The sequence below is a fragment of the Muntiacus reevesi genome, chromosome 13 (assembly GCF_963930625.1).
Source record: "Muntiacus reevesi chromosome 13, mMunRee1.1, whole genome shotgun sequence".
Lineage (NCBI taxonomy): Eukaryota > Metazoa > Chordata > Mammalia > Artiodactyla > Cervidae > Muntiacus > Muntiacus reevesi.
Window position 1 is genome coordinate 58817000 of NC_089261.1, and position 11424 is coordinate 58828423.

General features: G+C 43.9%; 1 protein-coding gene across 4 annotated transcripts in view; it reads right to left on the reverse strand.

The window, feature by feature from the left end:
* Positions 1 to 7245, reverse strand: part of SLC10A7 (solute carrier family 10 member 7) — a 293931-nt gene extending 286686 nt beyond the window's left edge. For all 4 annotated transcript variants that reach the window (XM_065903971.1, XM_065903970.1, XM_065903969.1 and 1 more), the window contains exon 1: positions 6934 to 7245. In XM_065903971.1, coding sequence (XP_065760043.1) covers positions 6934 to 7033 — 100 coding nt within the window. In that variant the 5' untranslated portion in view covers positions 7034 to 7245. The remainder of the gene's footprint in view (positions 1 to 6933) is intronic.
* Positions 7246 to 11424: the final 4179 nt, after the last annotated feature.

Below are 11424 nucleotides of genomic sequence, written 5' to 3' on the forward strand. Positions count from 1 at the left end.
AATTCTGATTTTATCTGCCACAGTATCTGTGCTGATATAACAATCAAAATTCTCCCCCACCAGCACCACCAAAAGAAGAAAATCAGTGGAAGAAGCCCCCTTCTTTATAGCAAATATTATCTTATTTCTCCTAGGATATCAGACATCAAAGCTTACATTCATGCATGTTCAGTTCTGCCCGAGTGCACCCAGGGTACAAGTATTTACTGAGCAGTTACTACGTGAATGAGACAATGCACATAGAGTAGCAGAGTGCTTGTATGCTTAGTCGCTCAGTTATGTCCCAGTCTTTGCGACCCACGGACTCCAGCCATGCCAGGCTCCTCTGTCCATGGGATCCTCCAGGTAAGGATACCGGAGTGGGTTGCCATGCCCTACTCCAGGGGACCTTCCCCACCCAGGGATCGAACCCAGGTCTCCTGCATTGCAGGCGGATTCTTTACCGTCTGAGCCACCTGGGAAGCCCGAGTAGCAGAGTACTTAACAATATGTTCTTAAGATTGCTAACATTAAATTTTGGCATGCCCCAGGAATACTGCAGTGAACCAGACAGGACTGATCTTTCACCTCTGGAAAATCTTCTCTAGAGACAGGCTGGCACCACCCTAGAGGTGTTAATACTATGGGCATAACAGGGACAACCCTAATATTTATATATTTATTTATGTAGCTTGTACACAACTGGGGGCTTCCCTGGTGGCTCAGTGGTAAAGAATCCAGCTACCAAAGCAGGAGACACAAGTTCAATCCTTAGGTTGAGAAGGTCCCCTGGAGAAGGAAATGGCAACCCACTCCAGTATTCCTGCCTGGAAATCCCATGGATAGAGGAGCCTGGCAGGCTACAGTCCATGGGGTTGCCAAAGAGTTGGACATGACATAGCGACTACACAACAACAAACACCACAACTGACTTGAAGGCCTAATGCGCTAACCAAAGGGCAAGACTGCAATTCTGAGAAAGTGCCACTTCATACCTGTATAACAGTGGTTCTCCAGCTATGGAGATTTTGTCACCCATGCACGTTTGGCAACGTTCCGAAACATTTTTGGGGGTTGTTATAACTCAGGGGTAGGGTGCATTACTGACATCTAGTAGAGACCAGGAGTTCTCCTAAACATCCTAGAGAATGTTTTTCAGAATTACATATCCAACGATATGAATTTTCGTATCCAAAATCAAACATATCAGAATTAGCATATCCAAAAATGTCAATAACAGTAGAGACGAACACAACATTGTAAAGCGAGTATACTCCAACAAAAAAAAGAAATGGGAGTTCAATGTATCTGTACTTCATTATCTCTTATATTGAAAACTAATGAAATAAATCCAAATAAATATTAGCAAAAATTTTTTTAAACATCAATAGTGCCAGGGTTGAGAAACCCTAGCACGGACCAACATTTTAAAATCTGAGATCACCTCATATTTGACATTTTATACAGCCCTCTTGCAGTAGACTGAACAGTGTCCCTCCAAAATTCATGTCTACTAGAACTTATGAAGCTAATTTGGAAATTGGGTCTTTGCAGATGTAATCAAGTTATTAACAAGTGGTCTAATTGGATTGGGGGGAGCTGTAATCCAGTGACTGCTATTCTGGTAAGTAGAGGCAACTCTGGATACGGTCACAAACAGAGGGAAGATGGCCCTGTGAAGACTGGGGCAAGGAGCCGAGGACATCTGGGAACCACCACAAGCCAGGAGAAGCAAGGAAGAGCTCCTCCCTAGAGCACTCGGTGGGAGGACAGCCACGATCACATTTGGATGTCTGAATTCTGAAAAAAACAAAACAACAACAAAAATATTTCTGTTGTTTTAAGCCACCCAGTCTGAGGAAATTGGTCATGGCAGCGCTAGGAAATGAGTAACTGCCCCAGAGTGGAACAACAGGACCAAAATCGTGGTTCCTCCACTGCCTGCCACCCTCCACCATTCCTATAGGTACTGCTCAATGAAAAAGACCAAGCTCAGGAAAAATCACCACTCAGTCAGTCAACAACATTTTTAAAAAATATTTATTTATTTGTTTGGCTGCCCCAGGTCTTAGTTGCAGCACATGGGATCTTAGTTCCCTCAGCAGAAATGGAATCCAGGCTCCCTGCACTGGGAGCTCCGGGTCTTAGCCACCGGACCACCAAGGAAGTTCAGCCCACAAACCTTTATTGAGCTACTACAATGCTACATTTCAGGCATTTGTAGTACATCAGTGAATTAAAGAAACAAAGATCTCCTTCAACGTTGTGATACATTATTTTAGATACCTGGCATTCACACAATCATTTTGCTGTTATCTGAGAAAAAAGGAGCAAAGGGAAAAGGCAGGTAAAGAGGTATTACACTTCAGGGCAGTGAAAGCGGTTCAAAAAAGAAGTACATTTTTTTTCCCCACCATACTTGTGAGTGAATCTGTCTCACCCACTCACACTTTGGAATAATATTTCATCAAAGCTGAGGAAAGGTAATTCAGGAGCAGATTTGAAAGTCAAGGAATCGGGTTCATTTTGGACGTAAATGCCTTCCAGGAATTTTTAATATCCTGTTTGTTTGCTTTTTTAAAAAACTCATATCATATTTTTTTTTTCCTCCAGTCCCAAGTTTTTTTTGAAATCTATTCTTGTCAACTGTGCTTCTGTCCACAGTGGTGACCCGGATTTTCTGTATTTGATGGATTAGAGTTAGCAGTATGGGCTTCTCTGGTGGCTCAGACGGTAAAGAAACTGCCTGCAATGTAGGAGATCCAGGTTTGATCTCTGGGTCAGGAAGATCCCTAGAGAAGAGAATGGTAACCCACTCCAGTATTCTTTCCTGGAGAATTCCATAGACAGAGGAGCCTGGCGGGCTACAGTTCATAGAGCCCCAAAGTCACATGACTGAGTAACTAACATACACACACACAGAATTAGCAGTATATTTGCAAGCAATAGCTAGGCGACGTGTCCAAAGATGCATCTCCATAGCAAGCACATGGCAATGACTTGGACTGCACATTTCTTTGGGGCAGCTAAAGCTTACTTTAGTTAGCCAACACCTGAATTTTTTAAGAAGCTAACTCTTCCCATACTTCATACACACACACATATATAAATAAACATCATAACTATTAACTAATGGGCACAATTCAGTGGACTGACCCTTCACTTTGAATGTTTTAAATCCTAAAAACAATGTGTGCTGTTTTTTTATTAGATGCAGATCTAAATAACTCTAATCCATGAAAGAACCTGGTGAGGCTATTCCAGGTCCACTGACAATGTACCATTTAAAGGGCAAGGAGGAATCAATTCTAATTTGGAGAAACCTAAAGTCCCTTTGAGACAACTGCTAATGGATCATCCACTGTGTGAATGAGGAACTAGAGGCTGGCAGGGCTGAAATTAAAAGCTGGTAAATATTTGCACAGAGGTGAGAGTTGAAAGTATGCTGTGGAATGATATTTGGCCTCTCTCCAAGGTCATGATTATATCTTCCAAGTCATGAAAATAACCAGGTTCAGATCTTGAGATGGCTATAAAGAGCAAAGGAGAAATGTAAATTCGAACTTTTCCTTAAGCCAAAGCAAAAAAAAAAAAAAGAGGTTTCTCAGTAAAAATGGGATGGGATGGCAACATCAAAAGAAAAACTGACTGTAAAAAACTTTGGGACTTCAAATTCATATTTTTCAAAATATGGGGATGGGGGTGGGGAGAAAGAAAATGACTTGGAATGCTTAAGAATGCAAGGAGCTATTATTTCATAAAACCTACTATCACCAAGTAGATTTCATTCCTAAACTTCATCTAAGGTGTTCATGCTAATGTTCTTAAGTTTGTGCAGGAACATGTTTCTGGTTATGTTTTCTTAAAGGAAAAATGAAGCAATTTCTTTTCTATGTCTTGTTAATAGCAATAATTTCAGTTAAAGATGCAAGTAGAAATAAGAAACTTACTTTGTACTTCCAAAGAAGTAAGCCTCTCTCTCCTAGAATGAATAGAACAGAGTTGAACTCTGGTAAACTCCAAGATGGGTAGAGCTCAGGGTGCCCCTGGGTCGAAATGCAACAGAGTATCTACTCTTGAAAATCTGCACATTTACATCTCTTGTGGCTCTTCACTTTCAACTTTTTAATATATTTTAAAAAATGAAATGTAACTGAGTAAAAAGAACAGAGAAGTAAGAATTAAATGATCTATGCTAGTATCTGTTTCACTTTTTCCCATATGGAAAGTCATTCAACTTCTCTCACTTTAGGGTTCCCACCTCTGTAAATTTCAGGCCATACATAACTCACCCATTGGTTATATAGACTGCTTTTAAAGGGAGGTCAGAACAAAGATGTGATACTTTAAGTGTAGAAGTCTTACACTTCAAAATACAGTGAGGTCATTAAGGTATTGATCCAGGTAAAGAGGAGGGGAACCTCTTCACAAGTTGAAAACAATCAAAACTTCCTGCTGAAGAGAACAGAAAACTGTTCAACTGAAAATTTCTCAGTCAATGTGAGTGCATTAAAAATGTATATGAATTCCAGTGTACAGACCCCAAAATGGAACTTCTGACTACAAGTGACAAGCAAAAAGAGGTACTTTAGATCATTCTGTAGCGCACAAGAGGACAGAACACTTTCAGCAATCGTTCCTCTCCCGGGTCCTAGATTTTTGTTGTTTTAACTAATGGAGTCAAAGTGTTATTTGGTACTATTTGAAAGTTTTTTATTGAAGAAGTTTTACAGGTGGGATAGTCAATTGAAGTATCCAGAACTTATCCTGACAGCCTGTATAACAAATCCCAAACATTTAACTTCTTTTTTTAGAAACAGTAACTTTTACACTTGGACATCTCTCTCAAAAAAAAAAAAAAAAATCACACGAGTACACAGTTGTCTAATATTAGCTGAATCTGCTTAGCTTTTTTGGGCTATAAAAATCAGGGTATGGAAAATGTCTTTATCACAGAGAGCCTTTCTTTATAATGGCTATTCATTTTTAATGATTTATTGCCAAGAATGGATTTATTGCCAAGAATGTATGGATGTTGCAACAGGTATGATATAATGGGAAGTCCGGGTTCCCAGTCCTTCCTCTTCCCTAAGCTAGCTAACTTGACCTAGGGTGAGTCACCTGACCTCAGGTCTCAATTCCTTCAGCTGTAAAAGAAGCATGTTGGCTTAAAAGGATTTCAAGTTCCCTCTCAGCTCTTAATTGTCTCCTCTTTTATAATTAAACAAATAAACTCTAGATTAATGGCATAGGGACTAGTGAAAATGGGAAACAATATTTCTAACATAGAATAACCCCCAAAACTTCACTAAGTAGAATCTGAGGGAACTAGCAGGAATGTATCTCACACCTGTCACTGGGGGGAAGCCCTGGGGAAACGATTCAGCAGTCAACAACCCTCCTTCCCACTGAGCAGCCCAGGAATGTAAGAGACCAAAACTAGTCTCTGCAGATCTCAACTTAGGGGATCACACATCACCTGTAACTTCACCCTAACACTCAGCAAATCGGAGACCTAGCACTGTAAGCTACAAAGTCTGCAAGTGAAGCTAGTGAAATGTACATCCGAGATCACCACAAAGATGCTCTCTAACATTCTTACTACCCAGCAAGCTGCAGGGACAAGGCAAATGATTGTATAGACCCTGAATACCAGCCTTCACAAGTTTCCCCGAAAGCTCACAGAGAAACTACGTCAAAGGAGAAACTGGTATCTTCAGCAGGATAACCAGCCCAACAGCTTTATTCTCACAGCTATACACCCTCCACACTGTGGACTAAGGTGAACAGAGAAGGAAAGAACATAAAGGAAAAAAAATTTTTAATCTCCACTGTCTTTGTTCAAAAAATTCTTTTTAAATGTTTTTTGAAGCTATCTCTAAATGGAGGTATTGAGGGCAGAGGGTAGAAGGAACCGCTGTTCTCCTGAGAGATCATTTCATTCACTTTCATCATGTTTGAACAAAAAGGTACAAATAACTTCAAACAGCCTCCTGAGTGTTCAGCCTGGCACGAAGACTGTGTGCTCACTTCCGTCCTTATCTGTCCCTGTGTGGCTGGTGTGTAAAACCTGTCAATAAGCATGAAAACTGCCGAACAAGGTCAAGCAGACAATGAACTAAACAAATTCAATTAACATTTATGAAAAGTGGGACAGGCTTGTCTACGGGTGGGAGGAGGGGTGGTGGGACAGGAAAGGCTATTGCTATTTCCAGTCATTTCCACCAATGCCCGTCCACACAGGACAAGGATTCCACTATTCAGAGATCTGGGTGTGATTTTTAAGCCCGCCTACATTTCCTTGCCAAAATACACAGCTCACAGGGTCTAACACAGCCCGTATCTGTGAAACTGCTAAGTGTAGCAGCTGTGCCGGCCGTACACGGAAGCAGCGAGTGCAACGTGTCAGTCGGCTTGGGAGTTTGTGGAGCGGCAGCAACTGCAGAAAAACACCTCTCTCCGACATGTGGGCCACCAAATCTGAGTTGGAAGAGGAAAGGGTATCCCTTTCTCTCCCCTCGCCACCGGCCCACCTTTCCTTTTTTAACGCGGGGGAGGGGAGTGTCGGAAACGGACAAGGTAACGGTGTTCACTCCCAGACAGATAAGGAACTCCTGGCAACCTAGCGTCCCTTGGGATAGGCTGCTACTTTGAAGGCAGGAGGGATAAGTTTCATTCTCGGTAACCTCACTGCTTGACACTAAGGATTCTCATTGATTGTTCGCGGCAAAGGCAACCTGCGTTCAAATTCGCTTGCCTCCTTCCTAATTATAAATCCTCTCTGGGACTGGCAAACTGAAAAATCAGCTAAAAGGCCAAAAGACACCACGGGCTGGTCAGTGCCCCTAAGAGAGGCAGACACTCCCCAATTCCTGTCTCCCCCGCCTGTCCAAGACTCGAAAATTACTTCGGAAGTGGGAACCGCGGCGGAGCATGCAGAGGTGGAGCACTTACCCCCATTCACCCCTATGGACGGCGCCAGCTTTGCTCCCGCGATCGCCAGTACTATTCCAATCATGAACCACTCTTTCCTCATCCTCTCCAGCAGCCTCATGTTTGTTAGGGTGGGTGGGTTTTGTTTATTTGCTTGGCTTTTTTTCTTTTTAAGCTGCGATCGCTTAATCCCCGGGGCTTCTCCACACTTTCCAAGCTCCCACCTGACATGCAGCAGAGCAAGTCAAATTGCTACTAGTAAATTAAAGACCAGGGGGCTGCTCCGGCGGCTTTGAGGAGGGCTGGGAGTAGTAGTATCCAGTGACAGGAAAGTCTCACTGAGCGCCGCCATCACTACCGTACGGCCTCTAATAGAAGCGCATAGGAAACCGCGGTTCTAGCCGCGCCTCCCAAGCGCAAACGCTCAAAAGCGAACGTTGGGCGAAACCCGCAGGCACTGGCGATTAGGGAAGGAAAGCTGGCTGCCGGGTAAGGCTGACAAACTCGCCGCAATCGAGACCTGAGGAACCTTAAAAATGACCGGGACGGGGAGTGACGTGAAGCGCCACAGCCTACTTGTTCTATCAAGGGTTCCAACAAACCCGCCCTGTAGGCACGGCAACCCGCCCTCCCGGAGTACATCTGCGGAAAAATTCTCCTGTGATTCGCCTTGAGCCTGCGGGAAGGGTCAGGGTGCTCTTGGAAGAGTCAGCGATTTCTCCGTCGGCAGCTGGAGCGGCGGGCTGCAGGGTTGTGGGTGGCGAGCCTCTTCGAGACATTACGACGCTTCCTCGACGCCGGCGTTGACGTGTACGCTGGGGGAAGGGGAGGCCGCGCTCGGTCTCCGAGCTCTCGGCGCTTCAGGAGTTAGGCGAGCTCGTCAGCCGCCTCGGGAAAGCTGCGCCCCCGCAGAGGGGAAGCTTTAGCCCCGAGAAATGGGTTGAGGATTGGGCATCAAGCAGATGCCCACAGACAGAGGACCGATGCGTCCCGAGAGGGCTTGCCAGAGCCCCAGGTCTGTCGCCCTCGGAAGGGCACTCAGCCCCAACCCCCTTCGCCACCGCCGGCCCGGGAGTGGGGACTTTGGCGGTTCAGCCCCCCTACCGGAGACCCAATTTCGAGCTCTCTCCCGACCGCTCAGCCAAGCTGCCGAGGGTCAGAGTGGCTGAGCTGGCTCGTCTGGAGAGTGCACGCTTTTGCCTGACCCCAGACCTTGCCCGACCATCCTCAGGCCAACTGTGGGAAGAGGGTCAGGTTAGCAAGGAAAAAGTGGGAGGGACCGGGTTGGGGGGGAGTGTGGTCCTGCCTTCCGCTGCCCCATGTGCTAGATTCTCTCCGTCCCCAATTCCCCCTTTAAGTGTTTTCTGACAGTGACAGTGATAGTACCATGAATGGACTTCCTACACATAGACCCTGCAGGAACATCAACTCCTTCTCTTATGCACCCCAATAAATAAATCAGGAAATAAATCAGCTGTGTTCTCATTTACTAAGAACTCTCTCTGATCTGCTTACGGCAGAATCAGACTCACTGTAAATGATTTTTTAGTTGTAGTGGTTACTTAAAGGGAAAGAACACAAAGCACTGTGAATTCTGCATCAGGTTCCTGTGGATACTGTAACATATACCTCAAAATGGAAGCCAGAAGTCCAAAATCAGGGTGTTGCCAAGGCCACACTTCCTTTGGAGCTTGTGAGGAGAAAATCCTTCCGTGTCTCTTATAGCCACTATTGGTTGTTGGCATCACTTGGCTTCCTTGGCCTGTGGCCACAGCACTCCAGTCTCTGCATCTATTCACATTGGTGGCTGCTCTTCTTTTTGTCTCCTATAAAGGCTTTTGTCATCCCCTGGAGAAGGAAAAGGCAACCCACTCAAGTATTCTTGCAGAGAATTCCATGGACAGAAGAGCCTGACAGGCTACAGTCTATGGGGTTGCAAAGAGTTGGAGCAACTAACATACCAATAGGAGTCCTTCTTACATTGTTCTCATGGACTTTATGTCTAATAAAATGGTAATAGGAACCTATCCCATCAGGCTGTTAAAAAAGATTCAGTGCTATAGTGTATGTCCGTCGCTTTGCATGGAAAAAAATGCTCATTCATTTATTCCAAAAAATGTTTATTGAACTTCTACTTTGTGCTAGGCATTATTCTAGATACTGGTTGTTACAAGGAAAGTGAGAGGCAAGGTTTCAGCTTTCCTTGTGTGTTCCAGTGACATAGAAAAGTAACATAAGTGCCATGATGCTAATATAACAGGTCCAGCCAGTGAGAGAGAGTAACAAGGAAGCTACTTTGAGTGATTGGAGAAGGCCTTTGTGAAGGGTGCAGTTTAAACAGACCCAACTGATAGGGGGATGTTCAGAATGCCTATATTTGGGAGATGAGCACTTGAGGCAGAAGGAGTAACTGGTGAACAACCTTTGTAAAGGCCCTAAGGTGGGAATGATCTTGACATGTGTATGAGTCTCCTATTGCTGCTATAACAAATTAACTCAGTAACTTAAAACAATATAAATTTAGTACCTCATAGTTTAGGGGTTCAGAAGTTCAAAATGGTTCTCACTGGGCTAAAATCATTACGTCCACAGGTCTGCATTCCTTTCTGGGTTTCTTGAGGAGAATGTATTTCCTCTTGCTGCTTCTAAGGGTTGCCTGCATTCCTTGGTTTCAGGTTCCCTTCATCTTCAGAATCCACAGTGGTCCATCCAGTCTTCCTCATGATGAATCATTCTGGCACTGCCTCCTTCTTTTACTTATGGAGACCCTTCTGATTCCAATGGGCCCACCCAGCTAATCCAGGGTAATGTTCCTATCTTGATTTAATTCTTAACTTAATCACAGTAACATAGTCACAGTTTCTGGGGATTAGAATGTGGCCATCTTTCGGGACCATTATTCTGCCTACTATAGCGTGTTAAAGGAAGGAAGGCCAAAGAACCGTAATTCACTCTGCTGGGGAGCCAGAGGAGGCAGGGGCCCCAGCATCCAGATCATGCAGGTATTTGTAGACCAGGTAATAAAGTTTAGATTTTATTTAAGTGTGGAGGGAAGCTGTAGAAAATGTTTTGTTTTGTTGTTTAGTCGCTAAGTCATGTCTGACTCTTTGCAACACCAGAGTAGCCCAGTAGCCCGCCAGGCTCCTCTGTCCAAGGGATTCTTCAGGCAAGAATACTGGAGTGGTTTGCTATGCCTTCCTCCAGGGGATCTTCCCCACCCAGGGATCAAACCCAATTTGTTGCATCTCATGCGACTAACACACACACACACACACACACACACACATTGTTTGGGTGAATGTTAGTATCCGTTTACAAAGATGAAAAAGATAGGGAAGAGCAGATTTAGTGAGGAAAATAAAAAGTTATTTTGAGATAGCTTGAAGAGGGCTTGTTAGAGATTCAGGTGGAGGGACTCTCCTGGCAGTCTAGTGGTTAGGACTTGGCACTTTCTCTGCCAGGGCCAGGGATTGAATCCCTGGTAGGGGAACTAAAATTTCACAAGCTGTATAACACACCTTCCCCCCTCCACACACACACACAAAAGAAATAGGAAAGAAATTTAGGTGGAGATCAGGCAGGTGACTAAGCAGTTCACAGAGGGAGATCAAGGCTAGAGAGAGTCAAAATTGTAGGAGTCACAGGAGTCTTTAAAGCCATACAATTGGATAAGATTTCCCAGAGAGACAGCGTGAACAGGAAAAAAGCCTATAAATAAGGGACTGTGAGGCAAGTGTGTGTTTGTGTGTGTCTGTCGCTCAGTCGTGTCCAACTCTCTGCGACCCCATGGACTGTAGCCCTCCAGGCTTCTCCGTCCATGGGATTCTCCAGGCAAGAATACTGGAGTGGGTTGCCATGCCCTTCTCCAAGGGATCTTCCTGACCCAGGGATTGAACCTGTGTCTCCAGCATTGCAGGCAGATTCTTTAGCATTTGAGCTACCATCTAGAAACCACACCTTCTTTCCAGTTGGCCCCACTCAACTCTGGCTTTATGTGTCCTATACAATAAAAATTTAATAAAAAGGCACCTGGCAATGCATAGTAACAATTTAGTTGGTAGTGCTTAGTTCAGTAATCAATCCGTGTAGTTTATCATTGATGAATAATTGGTGAAAAGTATATAGGGTGTGGTAATATTATATTTTTCTTTTGAGAAGTTAAGTCATTTATATTCTTTTAAACATTGGAAGTAATTGCAAATTAAATGAAAACAAATCCATAATAACATCATCTTCAACACATCATGTAATCTTCCAACAAATGTATATATGAGAGCAATTGTTTTGATCAGAAAATACTTTTACACTAGTGAACATTGTTAGCTCCAAAATGTTACCATGAGAGGAAGTGCTGTCTTATTTTCCTGTACAGTATTCTAAATATAGCAAAGATAAAGACATATAGTGGCCTTGCCAATTACAGCAGAAAACTACCAATACATGCATAATTTGAAAATATAGCTAACTAGCTAATTTCCAAATAAATATCTGGTAGTCCACTTGTCTGACCGT